General features: G+C 39.6%; 2 protein-coding genes and 1 pseudogene across 3 annotated transcripts in view; 2 read left to right on the top strand and 1 right to left on the bottom strand.

Moving 5' to 3' along the window:
- The first annotated feature begins 98 nt into the window (after positions 1-98).
- Positions 99-4,797, top strand: faima (Fas apoptotic inhibitory molecule a). The gene is made up of 5 exons (XM_056579819.1): positions 99-448; positions 1,345-1,486; positions 1,707-1,935; positions 2,758-2,807; positions 3,293-4,797. Exons 2-5 carry the CDS (start codon positions 1,373-1,375, stop codon positions 3,440-3,442), a joined length of 543 nt encoding a protein of 180 aa, XP_056435794.1. The 5' UTR covers positions 99-448; positions 1,345-1,372; the 3' UTR covers positions 3,443-4,797.
- LOC130373055 (protein mono-ADP-ribosyltransferase PARP9-like) lies at positions 4,561-9,117 on the bottom strand (annotated as a pseudogene).
- Positions 9,118-16,317: 7,200 nt separating this feature from the next.
- The window catches only part of LOC130373021 (protein mono-ADP-ribosyltransferase PARP14-like), a 30,574-nt gene continuing 19,790 nt past the window's right edge, over positions 16,318-27,101 (top strand). The window contains exons 1-6 of one of the 2 annotated variants that reach the window (XM_056579227.1): positions 16,318-16,563; positions 16,824-16,924; positions 17,960-18,248; positions 18,372-18,596; positions 25,092-26,704; positions 26,818-27,045. In XM_056579227.1, coding sequence (XP_056435202.1) covers positions 16,383-16,563; positions 16,824-16,924; positions 17,960-18,248; positions 18,372-18,596; positions 25,092-26,704; positions 26,818-27,045 — 2,637 coding nt within the window. In that variant the 5' untranslated portion in view covers positions 16,318-16,382. Of the gene's footprint in view, positions 16,564-16,823; positions 16,925-17,956; positions 18,249-18,371; positions 18,597-25,091; positions 26,705-26,817; positions 27,046-27,101 lie in introns of both variants that reach the window. The other variant, XM_056579226.1, reaches the window with a different exon arrangement.

Raw genomic sequence — 27,101 nt, 5'->3', positions numbered from 1 at the left:
TTTATGTTTCTTATATATATATGAGAAACATAAATATAAAATATAATATATTTTATATATATTATATGTGTATATATACACATATTATCCCAGTGGGTGGCCCTAAAGCCCAACATAACATTAACAAGTAATACGTTTTAATATGACATTAAAAAAAAAAAGTGCATGGAGTATTTACTGAATGTCTTGTTCTACGGATGCCTTATAATATAAACACAAACAAATATATAACTTCCATACATATCATGAACCTAAGACAACAATATAAAACAAAAATAGCATATTTGACAGTGTGAGTCTCTCAAGAGATTTTACGTCGGTTGGGAGTCGGTTTGCGGGCGGCGCAGTTTAAAGTATGGAGGTTGCTATAGTAACCAGGAAGCCACGGCAAGCTTGTTGAAGCTCTGGACAACAAACAGCTCTGCTGCGATACTGTTCAACTAACCCGGTAAGACACATTGAGAAATGTTGAGGTATTCCTGCTTGCTAAAACAATTGACAAATGTGCCCATAGATAGTTAGCGAAGCGTGATTGGAAATTTGTTAAGTAACCTTATCCAAAACGAGTCCCTAACAGTGTTGCCAGATTGGGCAAGATATACCGCCCAATCTGGCCCAATCTGGCATCACCGGTACCTAACAACGCCAAGCAAACCCAGGAGTGTCATCTCGGTTTATTTTAATTCAAAGTAAAAGCCTTCACATCACATCATATGCACCATATAGTAACAGTTTACAGATACAATGCTAATGTTTTGTAGCTGTTACTTAGCAAATCCACTATAGCACTATAGCATCCACTATAACAAATCCACTATAGAAGTGTACCAAATAGACGTGTACAGTTTTTACTTCAGTGGTCTATAGGGATTTAAATATAACATGATAGCAACTGTACGTTTCATTGTATTAGTCTTGTGAATAACAGAGATTGTGCACCGCTTTTCCATTTATGGCCACTGTCGATTCTCATGTATTTGACTTGTCAGTTAAACGAGTCGAAAGACTTTCAACGTTGCTATAGCTGCACCATTACTTTGGAAATAGTCTATAAACCGGCACATAGCTCATGCAGGCAACGCGAGATTTACTTTTGATGACTGACAGTGTTGCCAGATTGGGTCCGATTTCCCGCCCAATCTGGCAACACTAATGACTGATTATCTTTAGTATCGTCTCTCTTCGCTGTACCATGTGTTTATCGTGTGTTTAATTTATGTTGGTTGGATTGTAGACCGTCATATATCTGGCTCACGGTCAATAGATTAAAGTCTGTGCAGCCTAGTTGAGGTCTGCGAAAGATACCCTTCGGTCGTCCGAAATAAATGTCGCACTTTTCCGTAGTTCTTCGGGCAGTCACGGAGCGTTCGGGATGTCGAATGACCTGGTCGGAGTGTGGGAAGTAGCCCTGAGCGATGGAGTCCATCGCATTGAGTTTGAACATGGCACCACCACGGGGAAGAGGGTCATCTGCATTGATGGAAAGGTACTTGAATCGATTCCAATACACTTGTTATGAGCCCATGCATGCATGTTGCATGCATTGTGATTTCCATAGTAAGCACGGGGATGAGGGTCCTCTGCATTGTTGGAAGGTACTTGAATCTAGTCCAATATTCTTGTTATGAGCCAATGCATGCGTGTTGGTTGCATGCATTGGGATTTCCATAGTAAACATTGGTATTCTATTGTTTATTTTTCTACAGGAAATCCTGCGGAGAGACTGGATGTTCAAGCTGGTGGGGAAGGAGACATTCTGTGTGGGCGGCTCGGACACCAAAGCGACCATCAACATCGATGCCGTGAGCGGCTTCGCCTACGAGTACACCTTGGAGATCAACGGCAAGAGCCTGAAGAAGTACATGGAGAACCGCTCGAAGGTCACCAGCACCTGGGTGCTCAACCTGGACGGCACAGACTGTAGAGTTGTCCTGGGTAAAAGAAGAGTTATCTCCATCCTGTATCCCCTATTAATGTAAAACACACACATTGGTTTCCTTCCCAAAAAGCATTCTGATTCAAACTTTTGCACAGTGTCCCTCCCACAGTTGTTATGTCAGAGTTGAAGCTAAGCCCATTAGCTGCTTAGGATCCTTTATCCACCTCCGCTCACTATTAAACAGGATAATCCCTTGTCTCACAGTAGCTGTGCACCTATTAAGATCATAGGAGGTTATGTGGTTGTTACAATGTCCATGAGAATCATATAATCAACATATTGAAACAGGTAATATTGATTTGTTACCCGTGTAGCTTAGCAACAGGTCCTACCTAGATAGGGGCGTGGCCTGTTCCCTGATCCCTCCTATACTACAACACGGCCATATACTAACAGTCTGTACTTTGAACCGGATAGTGAAGTGGCTAGGGGGGACCAACTCCCTGCCAAAAGGTACTGGGTTTGATCCCCAACAACCACAGACGAACTGAGGGCATCCTTGTGCAAGGTGCTCGTACCTGCTCCCTAATCCTTGAGGCACAACGGCATGTATCTGAAGTCACCGTAGGCACTTCATGTATGTTTGGGGCTTAAGGCACTTAAGAAAGAAGTTTCTGCTTACTTAATAGCAGTTAATAGCAGTAATAAGGATCTGCATACTGCTGGCATACATGTGGTAATGTCAATGTAAATGTTCAGATTCAGAGGTGGTGCTCTTTATTGAGAGTTATCTTTGTCACAGCAAAATATTTATTTATTAATTATAACTGGCAGCACTCGTGTCTCTTTCTCAGTGTCTCTCATATCTCTTCCCCCAGAAAAAGACACCATGGATATTTGGTGTAACGGACAGAAGATGGAGACCGCGGTAGGCATGTTTACATCACTCTTCTTAGGGATTTACTGATGTATTGGCCAACGTGTCATAGCCGTAGATGGCTAGAAAAATACTAGTCACTTTCTGAATGCCATTCATTTACCTCCTCAAACCTGTTTATATAATCAGTAGAGACGTATAGAATGGAAATATTTGTACCAGCCAAGAAATTTCAAGTCGTTGGACCCATAGTATTTATCCAAGAACCCGATATATTCTGTATATAATCAAGTACATGGGTACATATGAAACTGGTGAGCAGGTCTACATTCAAATATTTATAGCACCTGGCAGGCTCATCATTTTCCTTTTAAGAATTCTGAAGGCAGGCTCATAAAGAGATACCATATATTCCCAAGAGATAGGGATACGATTTGTGGTTTAAGAAATCCTGCGTCTGTTAAGCAATGATTTGAACCAGAGCATGCGTCAAACCAAAGTAAATTGAACTCCTGTCACTCTCGGCGTGTGCACAGGGGGAGTTTGTGGAAGACGGAACAGAGACCCACTTCACACTGGGAAACCACGACTGCTGCATCAAGGCAGTGAGCAGCGGCAAGAGGCGGGATGGCATCATCCACACACTGCTGGTGGACACCACGGAGATCCCAGAGTGCATGGAGTAGCTCCTCCAACGTGTGTGTGTGTGTGTGTGTGTGTGTGTGTGTGTGTGTGTGTGTGTGTGTGTGTGTGTGTGTGTGTGTGTGTGTGTGTGTGTGTGTGTGTGTGTGTGTGTGTGTGTGTGTGTGTGTGTGATCTAGATGTGTATTTATGTAACTTAATGTAAGGGTGAACATTTCTAAGACATTGGGAGTCAGCCTTTAAGGGATCAAAATAGTCTTTTGCTGTGGTAGCTTTTACTGCGAAGTGAATACCAACATACGGTTGGACACCTTATTTATAATTCCACAGTTGAGGAAATAAAGGGGGGCAGACAGTTTTCCATAAGTTAGGTCTTATCATATTATTGTTCTCAGTCCATATGAAAATACGGCATACGTACATAACCCATTTCTTTCCGGTCATGCAAGGAGAACAACTTCATTATCCGGCCAGACGGTCACATTGTACTGTTGTGGTTTTCAATATGGATGGAGCTGGCTCGTACTGCAATAATGTACCAGTCCATGATTTTGTCTATCCTGCTGTATGTTTGTCACTGCAAATGTGTCAAACATTACAGCATACGCTCTTGAAAAATGTATTTTCAAAGTGTCACCCCTCAGATAGATTGACTGCTGACTTGAGGACGACAGGAACGTCCTCGTGTTTTTATTAGGAGTTGGTAGACATAGGAGAAATATAATGTCAATAGAGAATATATATATATATATATATATATATATATATATATATATATATATATATATATATATATATATATATATATATATATGTATCCTTCAATTTAAGTCTTATTTATTGAAAAAAATGTCTCATGTTTATATACAATCTGTAAATATTTATCTTTGTGTTTAATGTGGTTACTTATTTTTAAAGCCTATATTGAGTACAATCTTTCAGATGTTTTATTAAAATTGATACACCATTACTCGAGTAGGATTCTCTTGCTTCATTTAGTTAAATCATCGCATGGTCTAGGCAGCCATCTTTAATTTGACGGGGGATGTGGTACTTTCACTCGGCCCAAAATCCTATATTGAACTCTTCTAAGTCTTAAAGCAATTTAAGACTGGATAAGATGTGTTTGTGTTTGTGTGGTTGATGGCTGATATAAGCAGCCTCACCTGGCCCGAGTCAGGTGGTTTGGACTTGGACTGGGCGAGGCTGCACACCTGCAGTCATCTATCAGGGCACAAAGGTTAAACCAGCCATCACCATACACTCAAGGGAGAGCTCTGGCATGGCAGTATTCAACCCCTGATCTGCATGCAACAAACCTTCCAACTATACAATAACCGGCTTTCTGAAAACTCTAACTGTGTCAGGGTTTTGGAGGAACCCAGTAAAGCTACCTAGGTTGGGTGTGGCTGCAATAATGAGTAGTCGTACCCCCCACCACACATACACACACATACTCGCTTTGTAAAGCGCTTTGGGTTTCTTAAAAAGCCCTATATAAATGCAATCAATCAATATTATTATTGCTACAAGTGCTTTTATACTGAATATCAAGTGCGACCTCAACAGTTCTACAAGCTCCCTTTATTAGTTACCGTTACTTAGCAACAACAGATTCAGATTTGTATGTTAAAAAAAAAATCAAAGAGATATAGGTTCCCCCTGTTAAACTGTTGTAGCGAACGAGTGGATCGTCACCAACGGGAGGAGGCATGATAAGGTCACGTTTACCTGGGGTGGACTTTCTTGTCAACACCTGGGCTTCAACGTAGTACTGATACACATCCTGATTGCTCTGCTCTCTCCACAGGTCCACTGCACCCCTCACGAAAAGATAGATGCCCTCTCCGTACTTGGGATGGGCGTGAAGGGGGCATTGCCGTCAATCACCACAACCCATACAGATGTTCTTTCAATATTAAAACATTAATGTTTATTGGTAAAATGTTCATGAACTCCACATTTATTGACTGACATACCATAAGGTGGTGCATATTCCCTCCGATGTCCTTGAGCATGGAACAAAACTGTGCAGGTATGCGTTGGTACATTCTCCGAGGGGGAGATGATGAGCCCAGCTGTTTTTCTTAAGCTAAAAAGACCTCTTCGAGAGCAGCGTTATCAACTGGCAAGATCTGCATTGGAAATATGCCATAAAAACAAAGTTTAAACAAGCTACACAGGGAGTAACAGCATACTCTGCTTCTATATGTCTTAACTTGGAGTATTAATAGTTTTTTCTGGGCATTTTTGTATGTAGATTGTTAGTTCATATTTTGTGAAACCATATGCAAGTTTTCATGTTTTCTCTTCTTTACTTTGTAGTAAAAAGTTTCTTACCCTCTGAATGTATAGCCCCTGTTCTTTGAATTGATGCTCTCTGTCCCCTGGGTCAATCGACGCTGCATCAGACATACTTCCTCTAGTTGGCAGCATGGGCATGTGGGCCCAGACCCCTCTCGCAAACTCCTTCTGGACGGCACAGAGCAAGGTCTCTGCCTTCAACACATGCACAATGACATCTTTCGACGACTCCGCCTGGACTTTTATTTTTGCACAGCCCATCTCGAAGAACTCCTCAATCAAAAAAGTGGCCGGTGCAGCGCCGCTGTTCAGCTGGTGGAGCTCCTCCACGCCGAGGTACTGGATAAAGTTATTGTTGACCGTTGCTGTGCCGGAGCAACGGAGGAGTTCCTCCAGCCAACTCTTGGCCTCCTCGTTTGCTTCGATCGAAGCACTAATTCCCTATAAGCACAGGGGTGTGGGGGTGGGGGGGGGAGGGCAAAAAAAACAACCAAAAAGTACAGCAAGCTTGAAGTAACATTGCTAAAATATTTGTAATGATGTGAAGGATTTTAATGTGGCTTTCGCTCACCCCGTGATAGCCCAGTATCAGAGCCGGGAGAGCTCTGTCCCTGGAGCCCTCTTATTTTAGCTTCAAAGGCCTAACGGGAAGAGATTTATAACATACTTTTTTCATAAAGTTAGTATACAAACTATATCATACTAAGTTGTAAGGGTAGCACCCTAAAAAAAGTCCAGATGTCTTGTTGTTCAACAGTGATACATTCTAATTGTATTTAAACAATAAAAGATTTGACACGATCAATGTGAGTGGGATGGAAGGACGGCACGACTTTGAAAGAACTAAACTATTAGGCGTAGAATAGGACTTTATGGTTACCATTTATCTGTCATTTTCAGGAGGACATTTGACAAAGTCAACCTCCATCTTTGTTGGCATCTTCTTGGCACTGTCTTCCACTGCCTTGGTCATAATTGGGCCACCTCCTGTTTAGCGGAGCCCAGATGGCCAGTGCCGATAGCCGGACAGGCAATTGACTTGTGTCTCTCAGCGTTCGCCAGACTTAAACATAATTGCATTGCCTTGTTGAGGATCTGGGAATCAGAATAGGTAGACAAATGGCTATGAGAGGACATATTATAATTTCACACACACAGACACACATGCACACTTCTAGCCCCACAACATATACGCACACAAACAATCACACACATACATACATACATACATACATACAGACATACATACACGCCATGTACGCAACAAGGCACTCTCCCTCACACACACAAATTCACACACACAACAATACATGTAAGCAAATACACACACACACAACCATACACAGCATGACATGCACACACGAATACACCAATATATAGATTTCCCAAGCATGAGCACTCTCAGGATAGATTAAAATGTATTATCCAACTAGGTGTAAGTTAGTCTTTAAATTACATTGTTCGGTTTTTGACCTTATAAGAGTAACGGAAAATGTTCAAATACAAATATATAGTTATTATAATATGCTTAACTCTCCAGCCCAGTCCACACCTTTTACAGGAACCAAAGTGTGATACACCTGTTTACAACCAAGACCATAGGAGTTTGTCTCCAACACAAGGGGAAGGGATGCCTTTGCTTTTTTATACTTACTGTTAATTTCTTGTTGCCTTTTGCTGCCCGCCTTCTTCAGGATGACTTTGGAAACTTCTCCATTTGATGGACAAAGATTATCTCCTGTTGTGTTCACAATGACGTCGGTCTGATAGGGGAGGACAATAAAGGATAGGGAAAGTGATGCATTATGAAAATGATCTTACATTTCCCGCACACTGACCACATCCTTCAAGTTTCTGGGGATGCAGGTCAGTAAGGACCTAACCTGGCACACCAACACGGTTGCGGTGGTCGGAAAAGCTCAGCAGAGGCTATTTTTTCTAAGACTGCTGAGGAAATGCCAGGTGGGGACAAAGCTGCTGCAGACCTTTTACCACTCTGCTGTTGAAAGTGTACTGGTGTATGGCATTACGGTGTGGTACGCAAACTGCACAGCCAAAGACAGGAAAACCCTGCAGGGGGTTATTAAGACGGCAGGAAAAATCATCGGCTGCCATCTGCCCTCCCTGGAGAACATTGCCACCTCCCGGGGGCTGAATAGGGCAAAAAGAATTATGAGTGACCCATCACACCCCGGCCATGGCTTCTTCCAACTCCTTCCTTCGGGTAGGAGATACAGGTCCCTTGGGAGCCGGACAAACAGGCTGAGGAATACCTTCTACCCCTGGGCAATTCGTCTACTTAACGCCTGACCCCCCCCCCCCCCCCCCCCCCAATGGACATGTGAAATCCTCTACCATATTTATTTATTTAAAAAAAAAAGACACTTATATGTTATGACTGCATATTTATATTTATTGTGCCTATTGCTGTTGTTTGTGTTTGTATTTTTGCACTGTTTTATTTTGCACTATGGGTAGTGAGCACCACCCCCAATTTCATTGTACAAGTTTGCACAATGACAATAAAGTATGAATCTATCTATCTATGAATCTATAGTGGATGATGAGGTATATCATTAGTGTTCCTTTAGCATTAGTGTTTAAGGAAATTCATTAATCACACTGTAAAAATATAAAATATATAAAAATACATCCTATGACTTACTGAAAATAAATAAAGATTTATGCTCACCTCCTGTTCCTGAATGTAACCCTTCCTGAGGGTCAGATGGACATTCCCGATCTGAACAGTCAGGGGGGTTTGAGACGTTTTGGATCCGCTCGTATTGGTTTTGCTCCGGGCCGCTTGGCTGACTGGTGCAGTCATGCTGCCAAATGCTTGACGGCAGGCTCTTTCCATTTCTTTAACAGCAGGCTCGTCATCATCACCAGGGCGATTTTGCATAGAATACCTCTTTGGTATCCGCATTCAATGTATTTTCTCACCGTGTCCACGATGATGTCGGTGCATTTATCCACGGGGAAGTTAAACACCACAGAACTCAAAGCAGGAATGGCCACAGACTTGAAATTGTTCTCTTCAGCCCTATCAAGGATGCTTTTCACTGTTCTCTTCAACTGCGGTTCAGCCCATTGAACATCATAGCTAAACCAGGACCAGGTGATAGATGTGGGCTGACAGCATGAATTATCTTCTGTTATGGGAGACACCCTGGATTACCGATAACTGCATCTCCTGTTTTCAAAGCACCATTCCTCTTTATATATTTGTCACTGTCACTCTGTATGTCAGGGCCTCCCGCCTCACAGAGTGCCAGAGCAAGACCACCATAATGTGGCAGATTCTCATTGGCAACATTGACGACAGCGCTGTGTGGAAACTGGGGAGGTCAGCCTTCCACACAGACACCTGTGTCCCTTTGAGTAGGAAGGAAAACCTTTTCTCTGCAGCCATTGGTTGATTTCTGGACTGCAGTCTTCGCCCATAACAGAGTCCATACCAAGGACATCTATGCTGCACTCATATTTGTATTTTAGGACGTCTTTAATGGCAGGACCGCATTGTCTCAGAATGTTGATCCCATTCCCATCAAGAGGCATTTTCAGTTGGTTTGTCTTTGTCATATTGAGGAAATGGCTTGAATGAGGTGTGCGCTAGAAAAAAATGAATATTAAAACATTATTTGTGTCAGTAATGGGTTATGTTTCAAACAAAATCCCTTCTAACTACAGCTGAAAACAAATACAGCCGTTGCAAACCCTGCCAATTTTAAAAAATACCCCAAATTAACATGAATCTTCTGATTGTAGTTTTCTAAATGCATCTAACAATGACTCCTGCATGGTGTCAAAATAAAATAATGCAATGAGGTAGATGTGACCAATGGTAGGCCTGGTTGGTTCACTGCGGTCAAGTGAGCCGCCATTCGTTTATCTGCAGTTAAGCCAGCCGTCACACAAAATCTTTGTGCGCCTTTAGTCTAAAGAGCCTTTGTGTGGTATCTCGCATCTTTTTCAAAATAAAACCCTTCACCTACGTGTGTAGATATATAAAACACTAGATGTCTTACGGCGGCGTCTAGATTAGAACAGCGGTATTCAACTAAAATTCAAATAGGTCCAGTGAGAGAAAACTTCCTCAAGCAAAGGTCCGGAACATCATGTCTAACTTGCGTTATCATTCAGTGTGATATAGATTGAAGTAGCCTAGTAGTTGTATCAACGTCTGCATGTAATCAACAACTGACTGTCAGATCAATAGGTACAGGTAGAACAATTCAATAACATTTCGACAATGTTTATTGTCACTTTTATACAATTATACTCAATAATACTGAAGATATGTATTATTAAAGGAGGTTCAACTGACTCAACTGAAACTAATCTCTTCAAGATAAGAAGGGCTACATTTAAAATCAAAATGGTGAAAATAAATATAATAATCTTAAAATATAGATAAAATATATACTTTTCTTTTGAAAGATAAAATAAAGTATAGCAGCTGCTTGAGTTTCCCCTGTTTCTTTGTGAATGTTTTAACAGTTTCAACCAATTTCAAAAACATAACACAACACATCTTAACAATTGAACAGTTTTAGCTTCTCCTTCTTTCCCTCTTTTATCCAACTCCCCCACTTTCTGTTGTTCAGTGAGAGAACTGAGCTCTAGCTTGTCCTGCCAGGAGTTTAAATACCTAATGGCCAGGTAGAAGTCCTCTCCTTTTGTACTGGTCTTAAGGGGAGTTACACCTAACACATCTTCACAGAACTCTTTATTTTCTTGGTTGAAGAACCTTACATAAATTAACAGCTGAGCATTGTCAGACACATCAGTAGACTCATCTACAGCTAATCATACACACCTAATGAATGGCTTCATCCAGCTGGGCTAGCACATCCTGGGTTAACATTTCACTTTTCTTTGTGGCTGATGATGCTGACATGGGTATTTTGTCACAAAGCTCTTCTTTTTGTTTCCCCTCAAGTAAGGTTTCAGCTACTGCACTCATGCATACCTTGACAACCCCTCCATGAGTAAATGGCTTTTTGTGTTGACCCTAAAGACTCTGAGGGAACGTTCATTAGCACGTTGTTGGGCAGTCAATGAATTGGTTAGGATTCTTGGATTGTTCATATTGGGTTCTGAGACTGCTTATTTTCTGTGACCGCAGTTCAGACTTGAGTGGGTATGTTTGTTGAAAACCGTTGTGCTTTGTCTCATATCGCGTTTCACGTTGGCACTTTTTATGAGTGCCACTGTCTCTGAGCATATGAGACAACCTGATTTTGTGTTGACAGTGTGAAGAATGAACATGAATGAGTCTGTCCAATCTGGGTTGAAAGCTGTTTTCGCGGTCCAGTTTTCTCTTCTTAGAGAGCGCAAAGTGTAGTTATTTTTCTGTCTCCGGCTCACTCTCTCACTCTGTCTCGATGTATTTCTCACTGTTCTCCCGCTGTCTTTCTCACTGTTCTCCCGCTGTCTTTCTCACTCATCTCCCGCTGTATTACACACTCTTCTCCCGCTGTCTTTCTCACTCTTCTCCCGCTGTCTTTCTCTCTCTTCTCCCGCTGTCTTATCTGCCTTCTCCCGCTGTATTACTCATTCTTATCTTACTTCTTTCTCTGTAATTCTCGCACTTCTCTCTGTCATCTTTCGCATTATCGCTCACTGCGCCGGTCAAAATAGAAGCGCCCCGTCAAAATTAAAAATATTTTAATAATTGATTGACTATAGGTCCGGGTCCGTATAGGACGGCGTCTTGGTCCGGTCCCAGACCGCGGTCCACCTGTTAGTGACCCCCGGTCTAGAACGTCCGCACTTGCGGCCATGCCAGTCAGCTGCTCACCCATAACATTGTGTTGGTAATGGTAGGCTACATGTACTTTTTAAATAACCATAACTTGCTAAATTTTCCGCAGTGTTGGTTCTTATCGCGATACTGAGTGAACCATACCAGAGCCTATCCCACTGACTGTATCATTGAGTAATAAAGCATATTAATCCTGACCCAGGTAATATGGCGTGTTCGATACCGTGGTAAAGTTAGTTTTATATTGGACGTTGGATATTCGACACATTCGAAAATTCTATTTAGCACTGGCTTCGATGGACGAATTTGTGTCAAACCAACTTAGATGTGTTAATACAAGGCCTACCTATGTAAAACAAAGCTTATTTCTTTAAAAAAAATAACATTTGATTTTCTAAAAAAAAATAATGTTAAAAAAGGCTATAAATCTATTATGCGGCTTGACCTTTTGACCTACACATATCAAAAAACATCTGGTGAACTGAGCTAACTGCCCCACACATAACACAAAGCTTCTTTTCTCAAAACACCTACCCTTTGATTTTATATTTTTTACTCTCATAAAATGCTATAAATCTATTATGCGGCTTGACCTTTTGACCTACACATATCAAAACACATCTGGTGTATTCAACTAACTGCCCCACACATAACACAAAGCTTCTTTTCTCAAAACACCTACCCTTTGATTTTATACAATTTTTTTAATGTTAAAATGGCTATAAATCTATTATGCGGCTTGACCTTTTGACCTACACATATCAAAACACATCTGGTGTAATCAACTAACTGCCCCACACATAACACAAAGCTTCTTTTCTGAAAACACCTACCCTTTGATTTTATATATATTTTTTAATCTCAGAAAAAGCTATAAATCTATTATGCGGCTTGACCTTTTCAACTACACATATCAAAACACATCTGGTGTATTCAACTAACTGCCCCACACATAACACAAAGCTTCTTTTCTCAAAACACCTACCCTTTGATTTTATACAATTTTTTTAATGTTAAAATGGCTATAAATCTATTATGCAGCTTGACCTTTTGACCTACACATATCAAAACACATCTGGTGTATTCAACTAACTGCCCCACACATAACACAAAGCTTATTTTCTCAAAACACCTACCCTTTGATTTTATACAATTTTTTTAATCTCAGAAAAAGCTATAAATCTATTATGCGGCTTGACCTTTTGACCTACACATATCAAACCACATCTGGTGTATTCAACTAACTGCCCCACACATAACACAAAGCTTCTTTTCTCAAAACACCTACCCTTTGATTTTATATATATTTTTTAATCTCAGAAAAAGCTATAAATCTATTATGCGGCTTGACCTTTTGACCTACACATATCAAAACACATCTGGTGTATTCAACTAACTGCCCCACACATAACACAAAGCTTCTTTTCTCAAAACACCTACCCTCTGATTTTATACAATTTTTTTAATCTCAGAAAAAGCTATAAATCTATTATGCGGCTTGACCTTTTGACCTACACATATCAAAACACATCTGGTGTATTCAACTAACTGCCCCACACATAACACAAAGCTTCTTTTCTCAAAACACCTACCCTTTGATTTTATACAATTTTTTTAATGTTAAAATGGCTATAAATCTATTATGCGGCTTGACCTTTTGACCTACACATATCAAAACACATCTGGTGTAATCAACTAACTGCCCCACACATAACACAAAGCTTCTTTTCTCAAAACACCTACCCTTTGATTTTATATATATTTTTTAATCTCAGAAAAAGCTATAAATCTATTATGCGGCTTGACCTTTTGACCTACACATATCAAAACACATCTGGTGTATTCAACTAACTGCCCCACACATAACACAAAGCTTCTTTTCTCAAAACACCTACCCTTTGATTTTATACAATTTTTTTAATGTTAAAATGGCTATAAATCTATTATGCGGCTTGACCTTTTGACCTACACATATCAAAACACATCTGGTGTATTCAACTAACTGCCCCACACATAACACAAAGCTTCTTTTCTCAAAACACCTACCCTTTGATTTTATACAATTTTTTTAATGTTAAAAATGGCTATAAATCTATTATGCGGCTTGACCTTTTGACCTACACATATCAAAACACATCTGGTGTATTCAACTAACTGTCACAGGTATGTTTTGATATGGGTAGGTCAAAAGGTCAAGCCGCATAATAGATTATAGCCTTTTTTAACATTAAAAAAATAGTATAAAATCAAAGGGTAAGTGTTTTGAGAAAATAAGCTTTGTGTTATGTGTGGGGCAATTAGTTGATTACACCAGATGTGTTTTGATATGGATAGGTCAAAAGGTCAAGCCGCATAATAGATTTATAGTTTTTTCTGAGAGTAAAAAATATGTATAAAATCAAAGGGTAGGTATTTTGAGAAAAGAAGCTTTGTGTTATGTGTGGGGCAGTTAGTTGATTACACCAGATGTGTTTTGATATGGGTAGGTCAAAAGGTCAAGCCGCATAATAGATTTATGGCCTTTTTTAACATTAAAAAAATAGTATAAAATCAAAAGGTGTGTTTTTGGAAAAAATAAGCTTTGTGTTATGTGTGGGGCAGTTAGCTGAGTTCACCAGATGTGTTTTGATATGTGTAGGTCAAAAGGTCAAGCCGCATAATAGATTTATAGCTTTTTCTGAGAGTAAAAAATATACATAAAATCAAAGGGTAGGTATTTTGAGAAAAGAAGCTTTGTGTTATGTGTGGGGCAGTAAGATGATTACACCAGATGTGTTTTGATATGGGTAGGTCAAAAGGTCAAGCCGCATAATAGATTTATAGCTTTTTCTGAGAGTAAAAAATATATATAAAATCAAAGGGTAGGTGTTTTGAGAAAAGAAGCTTTGTGTTATGTGTGGGGCAGTTAGTTGATTACACCAGATGTGTTTTGATATGGGTAGGTCAAAAGGTCAAGCCGCATAATAGATTTAAGGCCTTTTTTAACATTAAAAAAATAGTATAAAATCAAAAGGTGGGTTTTTGGGAAAAATAAGCTTTGTGTTATGTGTGGGGCAGTTAGCTGAGTTCACAGATGTGTTTTGATATGGGTAGGTCAAAAGGTCAAGCCGCATAATAGATTTATAGCCTTTTTAACATTAAACAAATAGTATAAAATCAAAAGGTGGGATTTTGGAAAAAATAAGCTTTGTGTTATGTGTGGGGCAGTTAGCTGAGTTCACCAGATGTGTTTTGATATGGGTAGGTCAAAAGGTCAAGCCGCATAATAGATTTATAGCTTTTTCTGAGAGTAAAAAATGAATATAAAATCAAAGGGTAGGTATTTTGAGAAAAGAAGCTTTGTGTTATGTGTGGGGCAGTTCCTTGATTACACCAGATGTGTTTGGATATGTGTAGGTCAAAAGGTCAAGCCGCATAATAGATTTATAGCTTTTTCTGAGAGTAAAAAATATATATAAAATCAAAGGGTAGGTGTTTTGAGAAAAGAAGCTTTGTGTTATGTGTGGGGAAGTTAGCTGAGTTCACCAGATGTGTTTTGATATGTGTAGGTCAAAAGGTCAAGCCGCATAATAGATTTATAGCTTTTTCTGAGATTAAAAAATATATATAAAATCAAAGGGTAGGTGTTTTGAGAAAATAATGTTTGTGTTATGTGTGGGGAAGTTAGATGGGTTCACCAGATGTGTTTTGATATGGGTAGGTCAAAAGGTCAAGCCGCATAATAGATTTATAGCCTTTTTTAACATTGAAAAAATAGTATAAAATCAAAAGGTGGGATTTTGGAAAAAATAAGCTTTGTGTTATGTGTGGGGAAGTTAGCTGAGTTCACCAGATGTGTTTTGATATGGGTAGGTCAAAAGGTCAAGCCGCATAATAGGTTTATAGCCTTTTTTTACATTAAAAAAATAGTATAAAATCAAAAGGTGGGATTTTGGAAAAAATAAGCTTTGTGTTATGTGTGGGGCAGTTAGCTGAGTTCACCAGATGTGTTTTGAAATGGGTAGGTCAAAAGGTCAAGCCGCATAATAGATTTATAGCATTTTATGAGAGTAAAAAATATAAAATCAAAGGGCAGGTGTTTTGAGAAAATAAGCTTTGTGTTATGTGTGGGGCAGTTAGCTGAGTTCACCAGATGTGTTTTGATATGTGTAGGTCAAAAGGTCAAGCCGCATAATAGATTGATAGCTTTTTTTAACATTATACTTTTTTAGAAAATCAAATGTTGATTTTTTTAAAGAAATAAGCTTTGTTTTACATAGGTAGGCCTTGTATTAACACATCTAAGTTGGTTTGACACAAATTCGTCCATCGAAGCCAGTGCTAAATAGAATTTTCGAATGTGTCGAATATCCAACGTCCAATATAAAACTAACTTTACCACGGTGTGTTCGATACATGCTGCTTCTTTTTTTTTAACCTAATATCAAGCACCCAGGTTTCATATTACGAGCCCAGAAGCCAATGTTGATATAAAGTGAACTCGCAAAACTATGCCTTGTGTGCGCACTGACTGGTTAAAAGTAATTTGACTAAACGTCGAATACATAAGTGGTCTACCGCCTGATTAAAGTTGTTTTCTGATCGTTTGCATTCATTATAAACACATTTCTGAGAATCATGGTATTCACCAGCAACAGGGAAATTGTAGCCTATATCTTCTAATTTGCCAGAGGAATGTTCTTCAAACTCAAGGGAAACCATCAAGGGGCAATCCCGAGTCTATATAGGAAATATGGCCAAGAATTATTAATGTGGGCGGGAGTTATTTGGAAAAGGAAAATTATCTTTGGAAAATTTCGCCACAAGGAGGCGCAAAAAAACGACAAGCGCATTGAAAGTGAAACAAAGTTAGGGACTCCACCCACAGAAACGAGACGTGTTAAAGAAAAACTAAACCGAAAGCTTTAACGATGGACGACGACGCGTACTCGTACGCTCTGCTCGTGAAGCTCGAAGAAAACAACGTTCCTAGACTTAAAAACAAACTGGTTAAATATTTCCAGAGTAAAAAAAGGGCCGGCGGTGGTGAATGTCAAATTCAGTATGAAGACAGAAATAGGACGGCAGTGCTGCGTTTCAGAAGGGAGGAAGGTAATGATGCCTCAACTCATCCTTTGCATTGAAATCTAATGTTTCGCTCGAGGGCCCCATTGGTTTATCAGGCCCAGGCCCACGCCACGACCCGGGTTCGATTACAGCCCGCGGTCCTTGACTGCATAACTCTTGTCTCAACTCTCTCTCTCTCATACCTTCCTGTCTTAGTCTACAATAATAGGGATGGACCTTCTAAAGCGAATCTTTAAAAAATATAATAAAATTGTGTGGCTAACGGGGTTTGGTTTCTCATCCAGACAGGGCGAGGGTTGTGGCTCAAGAAACCCATGAGATCGTCCTGGACGAAGGGAGGTTAAAAGTTACCGTGCACTTGCCTGAGGAGAGTCCCGGGAGGCCTGTGAGTAGACGACACCACCACAGACCGACTCTGGATCAGTTATTAAATTAGTCTCTCATCGGTTGACTTTGTAACACAAATGTTTATTGTGGTTTAAGTAAACGAAAAAAAAAATTATTTGTGTAATTTGTGTGAACAATGTGAATATGGGTAGGCCTATCTCGTATAAAGAAGGAAGAGGGGGCGGGGCGTATATTAAACTGAAACTGATGGCATTTTTACAACTAGACGTCACTTGTTGACTACCCTAAAGAAGTCGACAGGCCTAGGCTACTGAACTATTAATGTTTTTTTTTATGTATCGCCGCGTTTAGTCGCCAAATACACCAAAAAATTTGATTCACACAAAACATAACATTTGTATTACAGCCGTTGGCTATAAAGTCGCAGGTAGGGACTCGTGGTCCTATATTATCTATTATCATATTTATTTCACATTTCCTTTGACTGTTGATATTTCCTGGATTTTAGGTTATTATAGTCAATAATAAAAATAAGTTTAACGTTGAACGACCACTAGGGGTTATCCTATTCTAAGTAAATGGGTGATGTTTAAGCAACCCCTTTTTTCTTCTCTTTTTTTGTCTTCGAGTGTAGTGTTTCATTGATATACTGTGTATATGTATATATATAGTATACATAGTGTTCATTGTGCATTGGGAAAATCAACCTTGCATTTGAGGAACTGGTACGACATTGCAACATTACAACATGTAGGCCTACTTAAATATACTTAAGTATAAACAAACGTTTTGTTTATTGGGTGGAATAATGAATACAAAATATTTAATGTTTGAAATGAGGACCATTCAACCCTCAATTCTAGTTTTGAACTGTTATGGTCATTTTCTTGAGCTTATGAAATCTCAGCGGAATAGAGATGTTTTGATGCAAATGTCACCAAATAAATATTGTTTATCACATTAGCAGTTTCAAAACAAAAACTTGATACAAAGCACCATTACCTTAGGACAGATAATCGTATTTGTGTTTATATACGATAAGTCTTTTAAGTCTTACTATACTCCATAGCAGTTGACAACCACTTCCAACAAAGAACAAAGCAACCCGGATGGACGTGCAGCGGAGGAGGAGACCCAGGTTGAGGCGGTGAGCAGGGAAGAAAAGACAGAAGAGCCAGCTTTGGGTTCCACCTCCGCTGTTTTAGAAAACGTTCCCCAGGGCATGAGCGAGGAGTTCATGGAGATGTTGGTGCTCAACATCTGCAAGAACTTCAAGTCACCGATGACCACCCAACCTGAATTCAGTTTGGAGATGCTCTCCGACACATGCTCCATTGTGGTTACTTTCTCAAGTGCAAAAGGTTTGCTTTACTCTGTATGATCTAAAAAACACATTACTTAAATAATTCTTGTTATGATATCTGCTTACATTATCATGAGCTAATGTGCAGGTCTACTCTCTGTTCTCTATTCTTCTCCAACAGAGAATAATGAGTTCATTACATGCTGCCAGACAAACAGGACCTTCTTGAAGAAGAAATTAGCTGTCAGAGCTCTGGAAGTCACATCCCAAGTCAGAGTTGAGGATGTGTCAAACATCAAGGAAGACGTCCTCCTGCTGTACTTTGAGAATGAAGGTTGGGAGGTTGAACAGGTCACCCCAGATGAAGAGGAACAGTCTGCTGTGATCTTATTCAAAATGGCTACAGGTATTTATTTTAGTACAAAAAGGTAGTTGATGGAATTTAATTTAATTAAATTAATTAATTTAAAATACATAAATGGGTTAAGGCATAAAATGTATGCATACATAGGGGTGTAACGGTACACAAAAAACTCGGTTCGGTACGTACCTCGGTTTTGAGGTCACGGTTCGGTTCATTTTCGGTACAGTAAGGAAATCCAAATGCTAAATATAAATGTGTTTCATAACATGTGCTTGAAGTTGTTCATAACACACTTTTGTGCTTTTACAATAGGAACATTAGACAATGCAAAGCTAGAATTCCGCTCAAAAATATAAAGATTCCCCCCCCCCCCCCCCAATCTTAAGCCCTGATGACTTTCACTCAATCTTTATGTTTTTTGCCAGAAGAATCAGCTTATCCACATTATTTGCAAGATAATAACACCCAAAATTTGAGTGTACATACGTTGTACCCTACATGTTACTCCCGTATACCACAATGCAATGCGGTCGTGTTTTTCGGAGGAGAAGAAGAAGCTGAATAACTGCGAAAACGAATACATTTAATGATGGAGATTCCGGCTTTCGTTTAGAAATGTCAACAATTTATTTGGGATTTAACATAGAATATTTAACATTCAAAATGAATGTTAATTATCCAGCTTTCCTCGTGAGTGCCCAGTTTGTTTACATGATGTGGTTGCATCTGTCTGTGTCACAGAAATACCCGGCGCATTTATTCACGTTGGTTAATGTGCATCTCTGGTCAGTAGAGAGCATAAAGCTAGAGATTTGCGAGCAGAGTAAGCAAGGAGTTGTTAGATCCCCCAGCACCATTGAAGTCTGGGAACATAAGGATTCTGCATAGACAAATACAAAGCCAAAATAATGGTTGATGAATCAGTGACCGTCCTGTAATTAAACTAGTTTGAGTATATCCAACATGTTGAGCTGTATAGCGACACTATGCAAATGTAACCTAATCTTTTGGACCAAAAGATTAGGTGACACCCTGAAGATGAATATGGCGCTGGTATATAAAAGCAGCACTGCAGACAACATGTTCGGTTGTGCACAATATCACGTATGTTGGGGAGATCTTGGCAACCCAGAAAACATCAAATGTTTAATTTTTATTTTAAATAATAAAAAAAGCTTTATTATTAAGCTAGCTAATTGTATTTCCAAACCAATGACTTGTGTCTAGATTGTGTACATGGCAACATATTTGTAATCAGAGTTTAATCTTTTTTTATAATCTGATCAGATTCATGTAGTGGGCACAGTAGCTCCCAAACACAAGGGATTTGACCTGGGCCCCGTTTCCCGAAAGCATCATTAGCCTAAGTGGATCTTGAAGTGCGTTGCACGAGCATCGTACAGTTTTCACACCGTTTCCCGTAAGCATCGTTGGTAACAAACATCGTGAAAACGCTCATAGCTAACGAGGACTCCAGGGGTACTCGTAGGATGCTAAGAGCATCGTTAGCCTACTATAGCCTCAGTGGCGTCACCAGCGGAAATTCTGTGTATTGGACACGTTTTATTAAAAAATTGCGCCCAGCTGGTGCAATTTCGCAACCAAAAACAGTGGGTACCGCTGATGTATTACTCATAGACTACTGTTAGATTTAAATAGCAAAGATGTTAGAAGTAAAAAAGAACATAATTAATTGCAGCAATTTAAAATTCCAAAAATACATGCGCAGCCGAAATGTACAGATCAAACGCCACGTCACAAGGCATATAATAAAATCTAATGATTCCATTGCTCTTGTGTGGGAGGTCGCTTTCGAGCTGCACTTCCTGTCTCCCTCTGATTTTAATGCAACCATCGTGGTTAAAATGTCCTCATATTGATCAATGACAGAAGACATAGGCTACTGTAGACATGCATCACGCTGAGACCAGAGAATTTCTGCAGGCGTTTTTTGTTGCGATTGTTTGAATTAAGCACTGTAGGCGCTTCGGTGAGGCTGTGATGAAGTTCACTATTTATTTGACTGTGTTAGACAGTAACGAACATCCCTGACCAAAGTTAATCGTATTTGTATTCTACACTCAGACGTGAACTCATTATTGCATGCGGGTGTCTTCATTCCAAAAAAAGTGATGGGAGTATGCAATAATACAAATTATTCTAAAGAGGTCAGAGACTCCGTGCGCAGCCCCGCCCTCTCCACCAAGAAAGCCCATGCCGTGACAAACGGGGGATTTGACCCCCTCCGTTTTACACAGGAAACTTGAGATAAGAAGGTGAAATCGCCGGGCGTACCAAGCATGCGACCGAATCAGCTTGGCAGTGTAAAAAAGACCTATAGGCTACTTCATCCTGCCCAACAATATGGGCAGGTGCAGACCAAGCTCTCCTAATCGGGTCAGCAATAGCCGTGTGTCAATGCCTAGCCTCTGCGTTTGAGTTATGGAATGTTGCATTTTTAATGTCTACAAATATTCTAGACTAGAGAGTGTGCGCCAATCGATGAAACCTTATGCGGAATCAGATAAAGTCAGATCTTTGCTGTGCAAAGAACGTTTCAGAAATCAGCACATTAAGATAAATGTGGTTGTCACACAAGCGATTTTTGATTTTTGATTTTGTGAGTGCAGTGAACGCACGTTCCTGTTAAGAGGAGATCCGGGAAACGCTCCAGAGAAATTTACGATGGATCGTACGAGCGTGGATCCATCGTTATCGGGAAACGGGGCCCTGGTTTTTCTCTCTCCATACCCAATCCAACAAACGAAAACAAAGATCACGTTGTGTTTGCTTTTGGGTTCTGGTAGAAAAGCAGACTGATTATAGCTCTAGAAAACGGGGGACGTGAACAGATAGCTTCTCCTCTATGTTCAATAGAAATCCGCTCTGCAGAAATTACAATCCAGGTTGTAACGTCCAACAATTGGTTGCCGCATCAGTTCCAAATTATTTGCATAAAGTTTAAATGATTCAAACTCTCCTAGTCACTCTGGAAGTTGGATGTTTGCGCTCCTGAACAGCCACTCAGATACTAGTGGGAGGTTAGCGTAGCTTCAGGGCGTCAAGGGGAGGTCAGAGGATACTATATCCTATGCACTGCACCTTTCATTGTCATATATAAATGTGAAATTTGAAAAAATTGAAAACATATTCAAACAAAGGTTCAGATGAAACCCATTTCAGCAAGTGTATCACTAGTGAATGAGATCGATTTTTTGTTAACATTATTGTTTTAATCTCATCTGACATGTAAGTGCAAATACCAGCCATAGTATTGGAATTTGTATCCAAAATCTTTTTGGTTTCAGGGATTCTTTTAATCTCACCCAAGCCGTGAATGAACCCACTCAGTCTAAAGGTCATACACTAGATTTGGTTTTATTCAGTTGTCTTAGCCCAAATAATTTCAAATGTATGGATATCTGTGTGTCGGATCACAAAGCAATTTTATTCAAAGTGTTCAACAGATCAGGAAACAGCTGTCTGCCACTGAGTTTTTAACCCTTTATCTGCCTTCAAGTTTTCTGAACTTTTTAACTCTTCTTCTTTTACTGCTTTTAACCAAAATTTTAACACAGAGGAGCTGGTATCCAATTTTTACCACCACCAGGTGTGAGTGTGATTCGCCCTTACAAGGCTTTTTTGAAAATCTGCCCCTTCTGACATCACTAGTTGGCGTGTCCACCTAGATCTGTGCTGGATAGATGAGCAACGTTTAATTCAGTCCACTGGGTGGGCTGGTAGACTGATCTATCCAGCACACTTGTGGCCCACTTGTGACGTCATAAGGGGCAGATCTTCTAAACGGCTTGTAAGGGCTAATCACACTCATACCTGGTGGTATAATATGTCCCCTTTAACCCACAAGATCAAGAGAGAGTTTATATTTCATGAAAGTAAATGGAAAGAGGCCGGCCTCCAATTATTTTATTACACATGGAAAGTCTCAATGAAAAAAATTCTATCAGCAGTAAAAGAAGCAAAAAATTCTACTTTTCTAACCTGATTTTAAAAAAACCTTAGAACCCCAGAGTTTTATTTAAAGTTTTAGATTCAGTCACCCTGATAGATTCAGTCTCCCACTTATTTTAATGATGCTATACAAGAGAACTGTGAAGAGTTTTTACAGTTTTTTAAACACAAAGTTGATTTTATTAGGCATCAGATCACCCCTCCAGATAGCATTTTATCCACCAGTAGAGACATTTGTATATACTTTACCAATTTTCAACCAGTTTCACGGTCCTTTTAATCTGACATTTTAACATACATTAAACCAACCACGTGCAGCCTTGATTTTATTCCCACCAAGTTTCTTAAAGAGGTTTCAAACACAGTCGAACCCTGCCTTTTATCTATTTTTAATAGTTCTTTAATCCATGGTGTTTTTCCATCTGCTTTTAAGCATTCTGCAGTCCAACCTCTTTTAAAGAAACCCAACCTAGACCCCTCTGATCTTAATTATTTTATAACTATTTCTAAATGTCCATTTTTATCAAAAGTTATAGAAAAGGTTGTTTCCTCCCAATTTCTATCTTTCATGGCACAAAATAACTCGGAAAATATGGAAAAATAACTTTTCAGTCCAGCTTTAGAGTTATGCACAGCACTGAAACTGCCCTCCTCCAATGGCCTGCTTTTAACTACTTACAGGGGAGAGAGTGCAATTTTAATTATTTTAGACCTAACTGCCGCTTTAGACACTAGATCACACAATTTTAATGAATTATCTTGAATCTTTTGTTGGTATCAGGGACACTGCACTTAGTTTGTTAATTCTTATCTTTTAACAACCTGTGCGGTCACCATCGGCAACCACTCTTCCTCTACAACCCAAATAGCCTATGGTGTACTGCAGGGTTCCATTTTAGGTCCTATTTTATTTTCAATACATATGCTCCCACTCTGCCAAATTATCCCGTTTCTTTTCACTGCTATGCTGACGACACACAGATATACCTCCTGCTAGGGATGGGAATTGATAAGAATTTCACGATTCCGATTCCGATTCTGCTTATCGATCCGATTCCTTATCGATTCTCTTATCGATTCTCATTGGGTGAGAAAATAAGTATAAATGTGTTTGTTTGCATTACATCTCTTTAATATCTGATCAGAAGTGCTTCTAGTATTAGGAAATTGTACATTTTCAAATCAATTGGTCTAGACGAAAAGATATATGTTTTGCTTTTTAAGCCCAAATGCCATCATTATGTGCCATACAACTAAAAACACAGACTGAAAACAGCCAAGTAAGAGCTTGTGCCTTTTGGAATTCTAACAGTGCTCATTTGCATTCAACTTGTAACAAAATTAAACTGACATAAACAAAATGAAGCATTGATTAGACAGAGATTTATTAGATGGGCCTACCTAATAAACCGTTGGAACACACAAAACCGGAAACCATAGCAATGCCGGTAAACAAACCCCGAGAAGCCCAATCCCTATGAGAGCTCCCCACGCTACGGCCATCCGGAGGCGACAGAGCTGTTGGCCGTGATATTATATATACAATTATAATATAGTATATAATATATTATATACTATTATATATAGAGCTCCGGGAGTCGCAAACTGCAACAATCACTTTCTCCTCCATTCCGCGGTTCACCCGGACTGCACTGCACTGAGTTTGACGGCTGAACGCGGATTGGCTGTTACGTTACACATGTCACTCAGTTATCACGCTGTTGAACGCTGATTGGCTGTCATCACGACAAAAACTTGTCATCGGTTTTCTCCCGCGAAAAACTCGCCCTTATACGCGTCTCTACGTTCACTTTGTATGGGATCTTGTCGCCCCGTCGCGTTTGGTGTGAACGCACAATGCGATTCTTCCTCGGCGGCGACATGTTTGCTGCGTTCTGAACCAAATCAAAGCAGCGTGTGTGTGACGTCACGACGCATTTGCCGCGACCGGAACCGATAAGCGGAATCGTTAAGCAGGCTTGCTAACGATTCCAAGGAATCGGTTGACTCGGAACCGGTTCTGAACAAGAACCGGTTCTCGATTCCCATCCCTACCTCCTGCTGAGACCCAACGAACTGCTGGATGGTCCATAACTTCCTCTAACTTAACAAAATCTTGTCAAATATAAATGTGAAATTTGAAAACTTAAAACATATTCAAGCAAAGGTTCAGATAAAAAGCATTTCAGTAATTTTATCACTAGTGGATGGGAAACATTTTTTGTTGAAATTATTGTTTCATTTTAAAGTGACATCTAAGTGCAAAAATCAAACAGCGTATTGAAATTGGTATCTAAAATTCTGTAAATTAAATGGTATTGTATCTAAGTTCAGTATTCTTATATCGTTACATCCCTAATACATACATATATATATATTTATATATATATATATAAATATAAATATCTATTTATAGATAAATATATTTACATATATAGTGGCAGATACTATACTCATATTTTATAATGGTAGTCTATTTAATTATATATTTTGTTGAATCAGTTGAATCTTTATTTCATATCATCAAATGTATGTGAAGTTAAAATAATGTCTTTACCTCACTAGCTGTTCAAGGGATAATCAAGAAGGAACATTGCATCGGGAAGAAATGGGTCAAAGTTTTTCCATTTTACGACTCCTTGGGAACGGCTCTTTATGGCAAAGACCGACCCACACCGAAACTACCCGCTGCCTTCACTCAAAGCATATATTCCCCGCTCTTGAAGTACCTCCACCAGAAGCAGGAAGCAGCAGAGATGGTTTGCGGTCACTTGTCAGCACTCTTCTGCAAGGTAGACCTCCTACCCTCATCTGTGAGTTTCAGCCCTCTTCCAGCACTGCTCGAGAAGAAAGATGTTAAAGCCAAAGACATCAAACAGTGGAAACAATCAGTGGAGCAGGCCTTCACACAGGTCTTGTCCAGGTTCAAAACTCTGAAGCTTCAGCCTCCATTATCAGCATGGGAAGAGTGTGAATTGCAGATCAGAGAGATTGTTTTAGACAAGACCATGGAAGTCATCCCTGAGAAAGCTGAAGGTACATTGTCAGTGGTTGGCCTTGTGGACGATGTGACCAGACTGGAGCCCACGTTGAATGACCTCTTGACCAGGATTGAGAAAAGGGTGCTGAGGGAGAATTCAAGTATTACACAGGAAATTGAGATATCCAAAGTAATGTTTCACTTACTCTGTCAAGATGGCCTAGCTGAGCAATTGAAAGGTTTTTACCCAGAACTGGAAATATCATTTCAAGATAAAATTATCTTAAATGGTTTTCAACAGGAGGTTAACACAGCAGCTACTATGGTTTTTAACAGAGTGATTGCAGTAAAACGGAAGAAACTCGAGTTGGACAACACTCTTTCCCTGTTTTTGAAGGATAAGGATGAGGAAGAGCTGACAAAAAATGTCTTCACATCTAATGGAATTCATGCAGCAGTTGAGAAAGATGCTACAAGCCTGAGCATCATTGCTGTTTCAGACAACATTCTGAGAAATGCTGAAGATCAACTGAAGCAAGTGCTGATCTCTAAGTACATTGATACTCATGATAGTTATGTCTTGAAGAATCCGGAGTGGCAAAAACTAGTGAAATGTTTGGAAGAAGGCAACAATACAACCTCAAAGAAGATTGTTATAACAGCATCTAGTGATCATCAATTTGAGAGAATAACAGTAGTTGGCTACAAGGATAGTGTACTACCAGCTTTCAAAGAAATTGAAGAGCACCTCCACAAGTTTGCCCAAGTTAATGAAACTCATAGGGTCAAGTCTGACACTATTGTCAAATTTATTGCAACTCAAGACAATACCTGGTCAGAAAAAGTCATGGACAAAGTGGATATTTCCTTTGAGAAGGAGGCTGTTACCTTCAGAGGTCCTAGAGAATATGTCATGAATTGTAAAAGCATCCTAGTTTCCATGATCTCTAAAGTTTGCTTTGAGGAATATCTACTCCCCCAGCCTGGGGCAAAGGAATACTTTCAAGAAAAAAAAGACATGTATGTTTCTACATTAAAGAAGGAAACCGGTTGCTTTGTCCAGTTGGTGGAGGAGTCGGCTAGTGGACAAAATGACCTGTTTGGCAGTGTTCCTGACAAACAAAATAAAAACTTCGCCAAACCACGGGCGACCAATGTAGGATTGAGCATACAATTGGGGAATATTGAAGATGCTAAGGTAATTATTTATTTTATATATTAATTAAAGTGTTTATATATGTACAATTGAGACAATTAAATAAAAATACTAGGAAACCTTGAATAGAGAGCATTCTGTTTTCCTATTTTCAGACCCAGGCGATTGTGAATGTTGTGGGAGAACACCTTGATCTGGAAAAGGGAGCCGTTTCCAGAGCTATTCTCGGTGCAGCTGGACCAAAACTTCAGGATTTGGTCAATGAACAGAGGAAAACAGGAGACATTGGGGATGTTATCGTTACGGACGGTTGCAAACTGAAAAGCAACTGGGTTTTTCATGCTGTAGTCCCTGCCTGGGACAAGCAGGGCAAGGCTGTTAAGGTAACTAATTGAACAGTGGTTATTTATCTGTACAGATTTTGTAGTGCGAACCCCAC

This window comes from Gadus chalcogrammus, chromosome 20 (genome assembly GCF_026213295.1).
Source record: "Gadus chalcogrammus isolate NIFS_2021 chromosome 20, NIFS_Gcha_1.0, whole genome shotgun sequence".
Lineage (NCBI taxonomy): Eukaryota > Metazoa > Chordata > Actinopteri > Gadiformes > Gadidae > Gadus > Gadus chalcogrammus.
This window is presented reverse-complemented; position numbering and strand designations above follow the sequence as displayed.

Coding starts and splice junctions, on each gene's coding strand:
- faima (XM_056579819.1), top strand. CDS start 1,373: ATGTCGAATGACCTGGTCGGAGTGTGGGAAGTAGCCCTGAGCGATGGA. Junction 1,936..2,757: donor AGACTGTAGAGTTGTCCTGG/GTAAAAGAAGAG, acceptor CTCTTCCCCCAG/AAAAAGACACCATGGATATT. Junction 2,808..3,292: donor GACAGAAGATGGAGACCGCG/GTAGGCATGTTT, acceptor GCGTGTGCACAG/GGGGAGTTTGTGGAAGACGG.